The sequence below is a fragment of the Polypterus senegalus genome, chromosome 6 (assembly GCF_016835505.1).
Source record: "Polypterus senegalus isolate Bchr_013 chromosome 6, ASM1683550v1, whole genome shotgun sequence".
Lineage (NCBI taxonomy): Eukaryota > Metazoa > Chordata > Cladistia > Polypteriformes > Polypteridae > Polypterus > Polypterus senegalus.
Window position 1 is genome coordinate 177,111,314 of NC_053159.1, and position 17,037 is coordinate 177,128,350.

Here is a 17,037-nt window from a genome sequence, read left to right on the forward strand (position 1 = left end):
GAAGTTGACTAGAATGAAGGAAGGAACGTCAGGATGAAGCATTGATTTGCCTTACTACATGTAGCATGAATAAAAGATCTCCAAAGGCACTTTTAGTTTCACCATGGAGGTATCAACTGATGGCTAAAAAGTACTCAAAAGGAAGCACCCCCTAGAGGAGATATGCAAAATTATTCATCTGATTTTGCCACCATTTTGTGTTCCACAACAGTGTCTGCAGTGTCCAGAGTCAGTCCTGTGTTGAAGCTTACAACAACAACATTTATTAATATAGCACATTTTCATACCAATGATGTAGCTCAAAGTGCTTTACATAATGAAGAAAGAGTAAAAAGACAAAATAAATAAGAAAATAGAATTAGGGAGCACTAAATAACATAGAGTAAGAGTAAGGTCCAATGACCAGGGAGGACAGAAAAAACAAAAAAAACTCCAGATGGCTGGAGAAAAAAATAAAATCTGCAGCGGTTCTGAGGCCACGAGACCACCCAGCCCCCTCTAGGCATTCTACCCAACATAAATGACTTCAATCAGTCCTCATTGTATTCACAGTTCACATGGAAGACCTTGATGATGATAGTCATGTGGACTTCTGGCCATTAATCCATCAATGTAGGGACATCACTGTGCTTTAATCAGGTGGTGATGGTGCAGATCACCACCATAGAAAACCGGAAAAAGAACAGGAGAGAAAGTAGGAGTTAGTATGGCTTGTGGAGCCACCAGGAATGATATTGATAATTCAATGCATATACAGAGTATCAGGATTAAACTAAAATGAAGCTATGAAAAAGCCATGTTAAAATAATGAGTTTTTAGCCATTTTTTAAAGTGCTCCACCATATTAGCCAGGCAAATTTCTATCGGTAAGCTGTTCCGGGTTTTAGGTGCATAACAGCAGAAGGCTGACTTGCCACTTCTTTTAAGTTTATTTCTCTTTGTTGATAAGTTTGTTCTAGTGTTTTACATTGCCTGACCTCAAGTTGCTTCCCTAGGAGACAACTGTATTGAACAACTCACTAGATACAATGGACTTTTTAAAACATTTCCAACAGCTTGCTGAACACTTCAAAAGACCCAAGTCTCCTCAGGAAGTATAGTCTCCTCTTATATATTGTGTTGTTAGACTAGTCCAGTTTATGGTTCATATGTATCCTCAGGTACTTGTAGGTCTGCACCATGTACACTTCCTCCCCTGGGTGGTGACTGGTCTTTAGAGTTCCTTAACATCCCTGGAGTCCACCTCTTGCCTTGTTGAGGTTGAGCTGCAAGTGGTTCTTCATGCACCACAAGACAAAGTCCTTCACCAGCCTCCTTTACTCTGACTCCTGTCCATTCGTAGTGCAACCTATGATAGAGGAGTCATCCGAGAACTTCTGTAGATGGCAAGAGATGGTGTTATACTGGAAGTCCGCTGTGTAGAGAGTAAACAAGAAGGTTCCTTGAGGAGCTCCAGTATTTCACACCACCACAACAACAACAACATTTATTTCTATAGCACATTTTCATACAAACAGCAGCTCAAAGTGCTTTACATAATAAAGAATAGAAAAATAAAAGACACAGTAAGAAAATAAAATAAGTCAACATTAATTAACATAGAATAATAGTAAGTTCCAATGACCAGGGTGGACAGAAAAACAAAAAACTCCAGACGGCTGGAAAAAAAAATAACATCTGTAGGGATTCCAGACCATTAGACTGCCCAGTCCCCTCTGTGCATTCTACCTAACATAAATGAAACAGTCCTCTTTGGATTTAGGGTTCTCACAGAAGGACTTGATGATGATGGTCACGTAGACTTCTGCCTTTTAATCCATCCATCATTGTTGGAGCATCATGATGGCTTTGAGTAGGTGGAGGTGGCGCAGGCCACCACCACAAAGAAACCGGAAAAAGAAACAGAAGAGAGAGTAGGGGTCAGTATGGATTTTAGAGCCACCATGAATAGTTATTATGATGAATTGAACATACAGAGTATCAGGATTAAGTTAAAGTGAAGTTATGAGAAGGCCATGTTAAAGTAATGTGTTTTCAGCAGTGTTTTAAAGTGCTCCACTGTATCAGCCTGGCGAATTCCTATTGGCAGGCTATTCCAGATTTTAGGTGCATAGCAGCAGAAGGCCACCTCACCACTTCTTTTAAGTTTTGTTCTTGGAATTCTAAGGAGACACTCATTTGAGGATCTAAGGTTACGATTTGGAATATAAGGTGTCAGACATTCCGATATATAAAATGGGGTGAGATTATTTAAGGCTTTATAAACCATAAGCAGAATTTTAAAGTCAATCCTGAATGACACAGGTAACCAGTGTAGTGACATCAAAACTGGAGAAATGTGTTCAGATTTTCTTTTCCTAGTTAGGATTCTAGCAGCTGCATTCTGCACTAGTTGCAAGTGATTGATGTCTTTTGGGTAGTCCTGAGAGGAGTGCGTTACAGTAATCTAGTCGACTGAAAACAAAGCGTGAACTAATTTCTCAGCATCTTTCAGTGATATAAGAGGTCTAACTTTAGCTATGTTTCTTAAGTGAAAAAATGCTGTCCTAGTGATCTGATTAATATGCAATTTAAAATTCAGATTACAGTCAGCAATTACCCCTAAGCTTTTTACCTCCTTCTTGACTTTTAATCCTAAATTTATTTCTAATAGCCTCATTGTATCCATTATTGCCAATCACTAAGATTTCAGTTTTCTCTTTATTTAACTTGAGAAAGTTACTATTCATCCATTCTGACATACAAGTCAGACATTGTGTTAGTGAATCAAGAGAATCGGGTCATCAGGTGCTATTGATAAGTACAGCTGTGTGTCATCAGCATAGCTGTGGTAGCTCACATTGTGCCCTGAGATAATCTGACCTAACGGAAGCATGTAGATTGAGAAGAGCAGCGGACCCAGGATAGAGCCTTGTGGACACCATATATATCATGTGTCTTTGAGTTGTAATTACCACAACTAACAAAGAATTTTCTCCCTGTCAGGTAGGATTCAAACCAATTTAAGACACTGCCAGAGAGGCCCACCCATTGACTAAGGCGATTTCTAAGAATATTGTGATCAATGGTGTCAAATGCAGCACTCAGATCTAAGAGGATGAGAACAGATAAATGGCCTCTGTCTGCATTCACCGCAAATCATTTACTACTTTAACGAGTGCAGTTTCTGTGCTGTGATTTGTTCTAAAACCCGACTGAAATTTATCAAGAATAGCATGTTTATTGAGGTGGTCATTTAACTGCATAATGACTGCCTTCTCCAGAACTTTACTTAAGAAAGGCAGGTTAGAGATGGGTCTAAAATTTTCAAGAGCGAGGGTCAAGATTATGTTTCTTAAGTAGGGGTTTAACTACAGCAGTCTTAAGACAGTCTGGGAAGACCCCGTATCTAATGACGAATTTACTATGTCAAGAACATTATCAATTAGCATGCCCGATACTTCTTTGAAATAATTTGTTGGTATTGGATCAAGGACGAGGTGGAGGGTTTTAATTGAGATATTTTTGTAAATCAGGTAAATCTATCCTAGTGAAAGAGTTTAATTTGTTTATAACAGAATGCTGGGGTTTAGGAGGATCCTTAGTGTTGGAGGGATATACTATGTTATTTCTAATATCATTAATTTTTTGATTGAAAAATACAGCGATAGCCTCACAGGTTTTACTGGAAGTACTTAGGAGGCATTCCTTTGAGTTACCTGGGTTTAGTAGGCGATCAATTGTAGAAAATAAGACTCTGGGATTACTAGCATTGTTATTTATAATCTTAGAGAAATAGCAGCCTCTCAAGATGGGCAGTGTTATTGTATTCTGTTACTTAAACTTTTAATATTTCATAGTGGATAGTTAGTTTAGTCTTCCTTCATTTACGCTTAACTCTGTGGCATGTTCTCTTTAAATCCAACACTCTTTGGGTCTTCCATGGTATAATAATGCTAGAAGATTTTTTCACTGTCTTTTCAGGTGCAACTATGTCAACAGCAGCTCTCACTTTAGTAGTTAAATCTTTCCACCTTACTATTTACATTATCCTGGCTATTATTGTTGGCACTATAAACGGACTGATTGCTTAGAATGTTTGTAAGTTTTAAAGCTGCTGCAGAGTCAAAGAAGCATTTTTTAACAATATGCTTCTCATGGGTGTTTTTATCATTATTTCTATATTAAAAAGTAGAAGAAAATGGTCTGATAGACCAATATCAATGACCTGCTTTATATCAACTTTAAGTCCTTTAGCAGATAGATAGATACTTTATTAATCCCAAGGGGAAATTCACATAATCCAGCAGCAGTATACTGATACAAAGAAACAATATTAAATTAAATAGTAATAAAAATGAAAAAAATTTAAATAAAATTAATGTTAGCATTTACTCCCCCGGGTGGAATTGAAGAGTCGCATAGTGTGGGGGAGGAACGATCTCCTCAGTCTGTCAGTGGAGCAGGACGGTGACAAAAAATCACTAAGTCTAACGTATGACCTGCTTTATGTGTAGGCTGATTAACGAGCTGCCTCAAATCAAAAGAATCCAGGAGGTTCATAAATTCTTTTACTTTTAGGTCACACTGATTATCTATATGAAAATTAAAGTTGCCAACTATTAGGAGTGTGTCATAGTTAGTAATTAAAATGGACATTAAGTCAGAGAAATCCTCAAAAAAAGACGCGTTGAATTTTGGAGGTCTATACACGGATAATGCTAGAACGTGAGAATCTCCATGGATAACAACAGCGAGATACTCAAAGGACTTGAACTTACCAAAACTGACATCTTTACATTTTAACCGGCTCGAGTAAATGTTTGCCAAGCCGCCCCCCCTTTTTCCCTGGCGGTCTGCACGAGTAAAACTGTAATCCGGAGGCGCAGATTCGATTAAAACAGCCGCGCCGTCTGAGTTAAGCCACGTTTCACTTAGTGCAATAAAATCTTTTTTTTATCACTAATAAGATTGTTGATAAAAAAGTTTTGTTAGTTAAAGCTCGTAACATTTAACAGTGCCATATTTAATGTTTCGGATGGGCAGAGATGTGTATTATATGCGTTATTGATATTTGGAATAGGAACTAAATTATTTTTATTAGCACCGCTCTGTTTGTATTTTTTGTTTAATCTGTGATCTGTTTTTATAGTTTTAATACATTGTTCCTCTAAAATAGTAATTTTAATTAGATTATTGGAGTTTATTCCGTATTGCCTAGATTTTCTACGTGCATTGAGATTTCTTATTACGGTATTAATGTTGTGCACTTTAACCACAACCACAATCTCTGACACACAGTCATTAAGCCTCACAAACTGCTGGACAGGTAATCCATGATTCTGGAGGCATCAAGATTCATAAACCTTAGCTTGTGAGGCAGGACAGTGTTAAAGGCACGAGTTAAAAAAATAAATGGACGTTGGGATACTTTTTGATGGAGGATCTAACATTAGATTTCTTACTTTACTGCAGGTGAACGGAGTCAAGAAAGCAATGACTTATTGTTGAGATAGATAGATACTTTATTAATCCCCAAGGGAAAATTCACATAATCCAGCAGCAGCATACTGATACAAAAAACAATATTAAATTAAAGAGTAATAAAAATGCACGTAAAAACAGACAATAACTTTGAATAATGTTAATGTTCACCCCCCCAGATGGAATTGAAGAGTCGCATAGTGTGGGGTGGGAACAGTCTTTCAGTCTGTCAGTGGAGCAGGACAGTGACAAAAGTCTGTCGCTGAAGCTGCTCCTCTGCCTGGAGATGGCACTGTTCAGTGGATGATTGACAGGAGCCTGTTCAGCGCCCGTCGCTCTGCCACGGATGTCAAACTGTCCAGCTTCATTCCTGCAATACAGCCTGCCTTTCTCACCAGTTTGTCCAGGCATGAAGTGTCCTTCTTCTTTATGCTGCCTCCCCAGCACACCACCGCGTAGAAGAGGGCATTCGCCGCAACCGTCTGGTAGTACATCTGCAGCATCTTATTGCAGATGTTGAAGGATGCCAGCCTTCTAAGGAAGTATAGTCAGCTCTGACCTCTCTTACACAGAGCATCAGTATTGGCAGTCCAGTCCAATTTATCATCCAGCTGCACTCCCAGGTATTTACAGGTCTGTACCCTCTGCACACAGTCACCTCTGATGATCACGGGGCCTGTGAGGAGCCTGGGCCTCATAAAATCCACCACCAGTTTCTTGGTCTTGCTGGTGTTCAGGTGTAAGTGGTTTGAGTCGCACCATTTAACAAAGTCCTTGATTAGCTTCCTATACTCCTCCTGTTGTCACTCCTGTACGTGACTTCCTGTGCATGTGCTACATATATGAAGTGGGTGCATTTTTAGTTGTCCTGCTTAACACAGTGAGTTATCGTAATGGTGCTTAACCTGCTCCTTCAGTAGTTCTCATCCCAGCAAGCTATTAAACTGATATTCTTGAGCAATCACTGTGCTATTCCTGACTGAAGAATCAGTTGAGACACCCTTCTACCTAGTTGGATGTAGAGGATTTCTTTCTGCTTTTCATCCTAAGTATGATCCAATAAAGGTGTGTCAGACAGAGGATGTGCACTGTCCAAATATATATAATGCTAAGTTGATTGACCAACTCATTCACTCACTCCCTCACTCATCCACAAAAACAATATTTCCCATATAGTAAAAAAAAAAAAAAAGCCCAAAAAACTCAAATTTGTCCATCAAGGCTAGTGCGTATCTGCTAAGTAAGGACATTTTGATATATCAGTATTTAAAGCTTAAAAATCCCTCACAATAGGAAAATGTAATACTCCAAAATCACAAAAATGAATTGACAGATTTGCATGAAGTTTGGTGACAATTAGCCAACCAATTTTTTTTTTGTCGATGTTTATTAATACAGGTAAAATTCCATTACAACAAACTCCCAGGCACCTAAAAAAATATTTCATTGTAACGAGATTCTGTATTTGTTACTATAGTGCTTTCTTTAACTTGCGCCCAGGTGTTTGCAATCATTTCAATGGTTTCTTTCGCATTAATTTTAATCTCCTCCTGCCTACAAGTTATGCTGGCGAGAATTTTTCTCAGCATTTCCTTGTGATAATGCACTTTCAGGGTGCGAATGATACTCAAATCCAATGGCTGAACCACTGCTGTGCAAGTTGGTGGGAGAACTTTAATGCGAACATTATCTAAATGTGGAAGTATGTTGTGGGCAGCACAGTTATCAATCGGGATCCGAATCATCCTTTTCTTTATCATATTGTGTGGTTTCTGAACTCTTTTGAGACCCCCAAACCAGCGGGAACGACACGCTGAAGTGCATCCCGAAGTACGATTACAGTGTCAGTGGAAGATTGTATGTTGCTGGGGCAGGGCAAAAACAGGCTCATAGCGCTGCAGTGAAGCGATAAAAAAGCAAATCATAAAAGATCGGGGTTGCGTTATAAGTCCCTGTCTTGCACCCCAAAACATGAGGCTTAGTCTCAGTACTTTAGCAAAACCAGCTTTATTCAGCTTGAAACGGGAACAGCACAGTTATTTATTGTAGCGTGATCTGCCACTCTGCTATACACAGACACAGCAGTCAGGCAGGGTTGTGGCCAGGTCAGTGACCAAGTAATCCTGTTATCTGCATTTACAATTTACGTGCTCCTAACCTTGCATCACCCATCCAGATCTTTTCTGTTTACTTTGGGGGAGAGAGAGAGCAGCATAGCTGTGAGCCTGCTATTGCCCCGTACAGATTCGGAGATCGCACTTCGAGATGCTATTTGGCGTGCTGTCTACTTTAGGGAGGTCCCAAGAGAGCTTAGAAACCTTACATATTCTTGAATGAGTGACGCATTAATAGGAACTAGCCGAAGCCCGGTGCAAGAATAAGAACGGAAAACGGTGAGAATGGAATTCAGAAATCAAGAAGAAATAAATGCTTCTTGAAAGACGCAGGTGTGAATAGGTGTTTTGGTGGTGATGACAGATAATGAGTCGAAAGATCTAACCCTAGAAAAAGCGCTGAAGACTGGTTGTTAGAATTATTGTGAAGAGTAAACAGCATGTGGGATATCAGGTCTGTGCTCCGGTCTTTGGGTACCCGACAGTGCATGTAGAATTTCCGGCCAAGCAGGATCACATGTGAAAGTGATAAATAAATGAGGCTGTCCGAATTAACGTACTATGGCCATGGCATCCTGCTAGTTTTGTTGCATGTATCTTGGACTTCCTGGAAATGTGGACTGTAATATGATCATTTTGCCTACACGTACGTTTTTATTTTCAGCGTTTGCTTGCAGTGCGTCTGACAGTCCTTTGTATTGTTCCACACACAGATCTTGTTAATCTAATCTGAGATAGTTAAGTCGTGCGCCCTCTGTTTTAATATACGCATCTACGACGTACTGTTGGAATAGTTCGCCGCTGGAGTGCAAAATACTAAATATATTCCTCATTGCTAATCTGTACGCGTAAAATTGGCATTGAGTAAGTCTTCTTCGCTTGGCGGTTCTTTTATCTGGAACATGTTGTAAATCTTTGTGCCAGGCAATGTCTCCATAAGGGAATAAAAGTGGGTAAACCATAGGATTGCAATTCATATTGAGCGTGGAAATCTGTTTACAGGAGTTGCCTATGGGACAGATGCAAATGTCCCTTTCGGCAGGTGGTTTGCCATCTTCGCCGACGAAAATTGCTGCAACATTGGAAACGACCATCAACAAAAGCCAAGTCACTAGGAAATGGCAGGAATTTAATCTAATGCAAAAAAGTTTTACTCCTGGAGAATTGCATAAACCATGTGGAAGAGTATGCAGCTCCGGTGATCTAATAATATTATTACTTTCACTTGACCAATGATTTTATCGAAGAGACTTGCAACATTTGAGACACATTTTGTTACATTTCTTTTGTTTTTCCAGTTGGAACACAGGTGAGTGAAGTGTCATGGCCAGGGTCATGCAGTGTCAGTAGCTGGATTTTTAACCCACAGCCTTAGGGTTTGAAATTCTAGGTTCAAAGTCTTACCCACTAGAACACACTGCCAGACAGTAATATTAGTGCTTTGTTAAAAAAAAGAAAAAGAAAACTTCAGATATTGTATACAGAAAAGTGTTTGTGTTGTGCCTAGTTAACCAAAAGCATTGCAACCAATGCCCATTGTCGTATAAAATTTCACACAGTTAGTTTTCAAATATCTCACTCTGTTCTGACCTGAAAATATTAACCTTTGGTCAAGTACAAAATCAATAACCAATGCAGAAATGTTTATTTCGTTGAAATGTAAGTTATTATCCTTTAGTTAGACCTTACAGATTTTAGCAGAGAGTATGAATTTCTGTTCAGGTTTCTGTTTAGGTGATTGAGCCCGTATATTGGCTTAATTGGTGACCTTCGCTGTGAATGTGTCCATTAAGTATTGGTTTCTGCCTGCACTCAATGCTGTCAGAATAAGCTCTTGCTCCCAGCAATAATTTTGTGTTGACTTTTTAGTTTGTTAGTCAGTGGTAGATGATTTATTATAAATTAACTGTTCATGAACATTTAGGGCAAAAGAATCACGATACTGTGTTTGAAAGCATATTCTAGATAACTATTTGGGGGACTCTTTCCTGTGTGGAAAGACTAAATTGAAGTATTTATATAGGTGAAGCTAATGATAGTGTTGAGGTGAGCCTGACACTTTTATATCTGTAGTCTTGATTGCATATTGCTGGTGTGTATTTCCTCTGTCAAGCAGTAAAGGAAACTTGTGAAACTTGAAGTGAAAGACAGACAGCAACTGTAGTTTACTTAATGACAGGCTTTCACAGCATTGCTGAATTGACAGTCCTCCTGAAGTGAGTTCTTGTCATTTCTAGAATTTTGAATATCTGCAGGTTGCAGCGTTTTGTTTAACCTTTGACATAAATTCATTTTTGTACATGGTTTGTGATAATGGTATTAAAGTAAAGCCTCATCTGAAAATAAAAATACAGTATGTTATAGTTTGTGTGGAGTGGTGTCTCTATAAAGTCAATTGCAAATTCATATAATCCTTTATTCAACAGAATTTTTCTATTGTATTGATTTATTACGATTTCATTTGTCTTGATTTATGACAACTTTCTCAAAACCACTTAATTCGCTTCCGGGCTGCAGGGACAGGAGTATGAAAGCATACAGTGCAGGGTAAATGAAGGACTCCTGTCAACTCACGAAATGCCAGCTGACCTAATAATTCATGTCTTGAGGTATTTTGGACGTAAACCAAACACAAAAACATCACACACACTCCACATGGACGGTAACTGGGCTGGAATTCAAACCCAGAACTTGTGAGTGCTTTTAAAGTATTTGGAATATTGAAGATAAACAATCAGGAAAATGCATGTAAAAGTATCAGTGAAATTTAATGATTATGTTTTGGACTGTACCAGGAAAAAAAAATCAAAACATGGTTGAGTGTGTGTTTTTACACATACAGGCAGTCCCTGGGTTACATACGAGATAGGGGCTGTAGGTTTGTACTTAAATTGAATTTGTATGTAAGTCGGAACAGGTACATTATTTTAATAAATGCTATTGTTGACCAACTGTAACCAAGTTCTCTGCCAATGAATGATGCGGAGTTTCACCTCTCTCTGACCTTTTTATTATTTCTACTTTATTTTCAATGGTGATGGTTTTTCTCTTCTTTACTGTATCACCAGCACTTGCATCAGATTTGTGTTTTAGAGACATTGTTGAATGGTGACAACAAAAGATTACGATGAGCTCTTCTGCACAGCACTGTACACGCTATTGCAGCAGGAAGGCACCCGTCATCAACACGTTTGATGTACTGGCGAGAGACAACTTCCTGCTATGTGCGTAACAGTATAAGCAGACTTGCTATTGAGAATGAATGGTGGCGGCCAGGGGCGGTTCACCACCCGGCCACTACACAGTCACCTCCACTTGCATACAGTATGCTGCCTGCAGCGTCTGCCCACCAAGAACGAACAGATGTGCAGCCAGAGGCAGGTAGTGAATCGCCCACAACCGGCCCCGTTCAACATGCAGTCACCCGAGTCACACTACTATGCTGCCCCCTGCCTCTCCATTCACCCTCAATGGCCTCCGTTCAGTCACAACCCGGGTCACCACTTGCAGCATCACCGGCCGCCCACCGGTAGCCATTTGAGGGACACTGCAAGGATGTGTGGTGGGCGTGCAGTGAAACGCCCCCCTCAGCACCATCCACCCTCCATTCAGTCAGGAGCAGTAGTTGTGGTGGTGTAGTGGGCAGGCAGCAAACCGCCCCATCAAGCCTCCGTCCTGCACATGAGCGGTAGCTGCGGCTCCAGTGACTATGGACTCCAGGTCACCGCTTGCCGCGCACCCAGCCGCCCACTGAGAACGAATGGTGTGCGTCCCCCACCACCCATTTCATCAACCAGAGCCGCCCGAGGGACACTGCACTGTGCGAGCAGCGAAATAGCCCACCTCCATCCTCTGTCCAGCCACCGCTTGCAGAGTCCCCAGGCTGAAGATGATAGAGCGGCAGTTACTGAGGAACCAGCGTCGTGTCCCCCAGACAGATGAAGGAGCAGCTGCGGCCCCGTTTGTAAGTCGGATGTCCGTAACTTGGGGACTACCTGTATTCAATATTATCCACCTGCATTTTCAAAAAGGTTCCATTCCACCCTCCATAATGTTTGGAGACAAACACACATTTTCCTTTATTTCTCCCTCTTCTCCACAGTCTAAAATTGAAATCCAACAATTCAGACGTGATTAAAGTACATCTTGCAGACTTTCATTTAAGGGAATTTGCATACATTTTGGTCACAACATGTAGAAATTACAACAGTTTTTTGTTACATGGTCACCCCATTTCAGGGCACCATAATATTTGGGACACAGCAATGTTAGGCATTTACTGGAATTTGAGCAGATCAGATGTTTCTAGACACCTCAGAATTCATTGTGTCGTCAGCAGTTCAATCATCCATGAAGAGATGTGTGCCAAGACCTGTTGCAGCCCTACATGTCCAAACCATAACACCCCTCCACCATGTTTACCAGATGAGGTGGTATGATTTGGATCTCGAGCAGTATGTCCTCATCTCCACACTTTGCTGCCACCATCACTCTGATGCAGGTTCATCTTTGTCTTGTCTGCCAACAAGACTTTTTTCCAGAATTTTGCAGGCCCTTTTAAGTCCTTTTTCACAAATTGTAATTTGTGGCTAACTAGTGGTTTGCATCTTGCAGTGTGGCCTCTGTATTTTTGTTTATGAAGTCTTCTGCTGATGGTCATATTTGTCACGTTCCAAATCGCCCCCTGAAGACTATTTGTGATCTGTCAGAAAGGCGTCTGGGGCTTTTCCTTTACCATAGTGAGGATTCCTCTTTTATTAGCAGTGAAGGTCTTCCTTGGCCTGTCAGTCCCTTTCTGATTACTCAGCTCACCAGTGTGTTCTTTTCTTCCTTTTGATAAACCAGACAGTTGATTTCAGTTCTCCTAAGGTTTTACTGGCTTTATTCTTGTTTTCAGACTCATAATGACTTCTTTGACTTTTATTGGCACGTCTCTTGTCCTCATGTTGAACAATGGCAAGTACAGACTCCAAAGGTAGTCTGTAGATAGAAGCAAGATGAGGTATCTTAGGTAGCTGAGGAACAATCCCAAACACATGTGACACCAGTCATCCCAAAATTTTGATGCTCTCAAGTAGGGGACCATGTGTAAAAAGCTTTGTCATTTCTGCATGGTGTGACCACAAAGTATTCAAATACCCTTCAATGAAAGTTGGCATTGTGCACTTTATTCAAGTCTGAATTGTTTGATTTATAATTTTAAATGGTGGAGCAGAGGGTTTGTCTCAAACATTATGGAGGGCATTGTATTTTAAGAATAGCTTTGAGTCTATTTTAGTTATAAACAAACTGAAAACTGCTATTATGCAGTAGAACAATAGGAGGCTGTGAATTCAAATAATGTGGGCTCAGACTAGTCTGCAGATACAAATTAGAAGTCTGGTGTACTTATAAAAATAATTTAAAACATTTGAATAAAAAAAAAAAGTAAAAACTCAGTTTTTAGAAATTAAGATGTTGCATTTTTTAGTGATCAACCTATTGTCATAATTTGCAATTTATACTACAGTAAAACCATACATTACAATGATAAGTATAATTTATAGAAAACATCCCGGCTGCCTCACTAATCCAGTGTGCGTGGAGTTTGCATGTTCTTCTCATGTCTGTCCGAGTTATATTCTGGATACTCTACTTTTATAACTAGAGTACTGGTACTAAGCTAAATTCAGGCAGCAATGGACACAAGGCAATCATGCACATAGCACCAGACTATTACAGGATCCATTCATTCTGAATTTTGAGTAAACCATTAAACTAACCTGCATGAGAATGTAGGAGGAAGACAACAATACAATACCACTTACATTTTTGTATAGTACTCTTCACTAAGCGCAGGATCAGAGCACTGTGAACAATTTTCAGTTAAAATACAGGTATGGATTATGACCCAACATTAGAGTTCTGTTTTACTGGTATTTAAAATAACTATATTTAACAATATTGATATATAGCAAGCTCAATAAGTATGTACATCAGGGGTCTCCAACATGTCGCTCGCGAGCTAACGGTAGCTCGCAACCCCTTGCCAAGTAGCTTGCCAAAGGGTTAATGAATCCTATATAAATTGAAAACTTGATTAGTCAAATTAGGGTTGGGTGGTCTTTCCAAAAAATCATATCACGATTCTTTTAACACAAAATCACGATCCACAATCTGAATTGCAATCTATCTTTTCAATGTGGCATACACTTAAGATAATATCTGGACGCAAACTCATCAAGACCTAAGTAACACTTTACAGTGGAACCTTGGTTTACGAGTGTTTTGTAAGACGAGCAAAATTTTTTAATAAATTTTGACTTGATAAATGAGCGATGTCTTGCAATACGAGTAGTATGGATACACTTTGTCTGCTGAGCGTCATGTGATCACAACTGAGCTGATGGTTCTTCTCTCTCGCGTGTGCGTCTCTCTCTCTCTCCTTATCTCTCTCACTCCCGCGCAGCGAGTCTCTGTCTCTCCTTATCTCGCTCGCTCGTCCTCTCTCTCTCTCTCTTCTTATCTCGCGCATCTCTCTCTCTCTCTTCTCTTGAGGGCAATCGTATCCTATTCTCCATCTGAGTCTGTGTGCCTCACTCATATAGTCAACATCCTTACGAGCGTATACTGCTTACTACAGCATTGTGACTGTGTGTGTGTGTGTGTGCTGTGAAGTGCAAGTCCCCATCTTGCGCCCCAAAACACGAAGCTGAGTCTCAGTACTTTAACAACAACAGCTTTAATCAGCTTGAAACTTCAACAGCGCTGTTATTTATTGTAGCGGGATCTTTATAATGTTCCTTGTATCACCCATTGACAGCAGGCGCTTATAGCATGTCTGCGATCTTTTTGGATGCGCTTATACGGCGAACTGCTACAGCACTGGGAGACTGCAATTGCTTTGGGACACTCTTCCGCGTGTCGTCCCGTTGGGTGGAATCCCACATGAGTTTAGAAACTCACTCACACCAGCCATGATTCTTTTTAAAGGTAAAGTGCAGGTTAATTTGTTTTATGTATTTTACTTTTATATTTTGTATTAATCATTTTAATATGAATAGTTTTGGGTTGTGAAACGAATCATCTGAGTTTCAATTATTTCTTATGGGGAAATTCGCTTTGATATACGAGTGCTTTGGATTGCGAGCATGTTTCCGGAACGAATTATGCTCGCAAACCGAGGTTCCACTGTATTTTAAATATCAAACAAAGTTGAATTCAATTGTTCTCTCATTCGCTGGCTAAGAGGAGTTAAGGAACACGCCCTGAAGCTGGCGAATGAGTGAGGAAGGCTTTCACACTTTTGATCAGGAAACTTTTAATTTTGCATATTTTGCAAAATATCCCAATTTGCTTATAAAATGCCCCTTAGGCATTTTCCCACCCTGGATTCACCACACCAATGTGTCAGTTAGCACGTATGGCTGTTTGAAGTGCATTTGAATTAATTATCATTAAACGTTTAGGCACAAATTAAAAAGTTAATTAAATAGTTAATTGATATCACAGTGCTGCTGTCTGTTCCATTGGGTTACATTACAAGAAAAAAATTCTTAATCAGTCCTCAGAATAAAATGGTCTTGTAAGTAAAAGAAAGAATGTAACTGGCTATTTATGTCGAATCTATGACATTATAATAATTTAGTGTTTTCTTACGTTTTTTTCTTATCAAATCTACAAGGCTCAGCTATAGATATTTATTATTTATTTGGAATAAATTTAGCATACAGAGCTGCTCATGTAGACACCATTGTCAACAAACTTTTTATACGGAGACTATGAAATTTGTTTTGAGTTTTCCTTGCTACAGGTACATTTAGATGATGAATTCAAGGACTGTAGTGGTGCTAAGGTTCTTTATTTATATATATTAACCAGCCGTCCTTCTTGTGATCATTTCTGATTCTCTCATTCCAGCCAATGTGTCATCTCTGCTAACAGCAAGACATTCAATTTGAAGTGTCTAGCATGCACAAAGTAGGCTGTTACTTCAGTCTTTTGTTTCATAAGAGCTACAGGATTTTCCTGCTTTGTTAGGTTAAGTTGTGCAGGCTTTTTAACATCAGATCAGATCACAGTTCTTGTAATACTGCACCATAAAGCAAGGTCTGGCCCTGTACACTTGTGTTTTTGCTTAAAAAACAAGTGAATTTAAATAGCAATAAAGGCGTTGTGGTGATTTTGGCTAAATGGTAACCTACACCCTTCAATGAGGCTTTCTTTTTGTATAACAAGTTCTGTAGCAGAGTTGGAACCAACTGTGCAGAGAAATTTCATGGCAAATGTCAATGACCTTCTGGAAAAATAGTTTAAACCTCTATCAACTTGACACCTTTATTGTAAATTAAAATCAACTAATATTTATTTTTTTTACTCTGATGGATAGAAATATGTTCATTGAGTCACTTCTGCTTTTATTTTGGTTTTGAAAATGTTCACAATGTTTAAATGTATTTGTTTCAAAGAACAATGCAGTATTTTTGTTCTTATGTCTGTGGATGTTGATTGTTTATCAAGGAATGTATTAGATAGTATCAAATTTTATTTGGAAATTTGACTGATTATGGGGAATACAATCAAAAACTTGGAGTACCTTGGAAAATCTACATAATGCCTATTTAATTTTCACTAAAGCAGTGAACAGATTCAAATTCTGACTTTGCCGTTTAATGTGTTCCAGGTCATATTGCAAATGCAAACAAAGATTTCTGACATCACTTTTTTCAAAATGTGATTCCTTATATACCGCCAAGACCATTAAGCTGCAAACTTATATTTAAGCTCTGCAAGTGTAATATCATTGGATACAACAAAAAAGTTTTTGCAGTTTCTGATCCTGCTTTATTTTCAAGGCTTTTTTTTTTTTTTCTTTTGTTTTGGATGTTGCTCATTCAAAGGACCCATTTTTTTTTATACTCTTGCTGCGACAGTTCATCTGTCTGTCTTTCTTTCTGGTTTTCATGAGGCGTTTATCACTTCTGTTTTCAGGGTCAGAAAATTCAGACATTTTAAGGTCAGTCCTATGCTTTCTGTTGGTGGTGGCCAGTTTTCTAGGGTTGAGACAAAGGGAATCCTTACAGCTGAGTTATAATGTGAATTTCAGTTTAAAGGTGTCTTCTCACAAAATTAATTGGAGGCTAAACTGCAACTCTTTGTTTCTCTCCTATCTTGTTTGCATATTTATAAAAGACAAAGTCTGAAGTTGAAATATGTTTCTTAATCTTTCTACATTACTGCTCACTGATTAATTTCAATTATCTTGTTTTGTAGCCGTAAATGATATGGAGAAGAAACTGGCAGAATACAAATGTGATACCAATGAAGCAATCAGCTTGAAGCTTGGTATGTCTGAGTCATGTTATTTTATTTTATTTTTTTTTTACAGATGTATTCACAATTGGAATGAGTGTAATGCTCTGTTTTGTATTGTTAGGGAAGAAATATGTCAATTCAGTGTTTGATTAAAAGAGAAACATGG

The 17,037-nt window shown here is 39.0% G+C and overlaps 1 protein-coding gene across 1 annotated transcript in view; it reads left to right on the forward strand.

Moving 5' to 3' along the window:
- The window catches only part of hat1 (histone acetyltransferase 1), a 96,488-nt gene that overhangs the window by 10,867 nt on the left and 68,584 nt on the right, over positions 1-17,037 (forward strand). Inside the window, exon 2 of the mRNA XM_039757624.1 lies at positions 16,830-16,901. Within this exon, the coding sequence (XP_039613558.1) occupies positions 16,830-16,901 (72 nt within the window). The remainder of the gene's footprint in view (positions 1-16,829; positions 16,902-17,037) is intronic.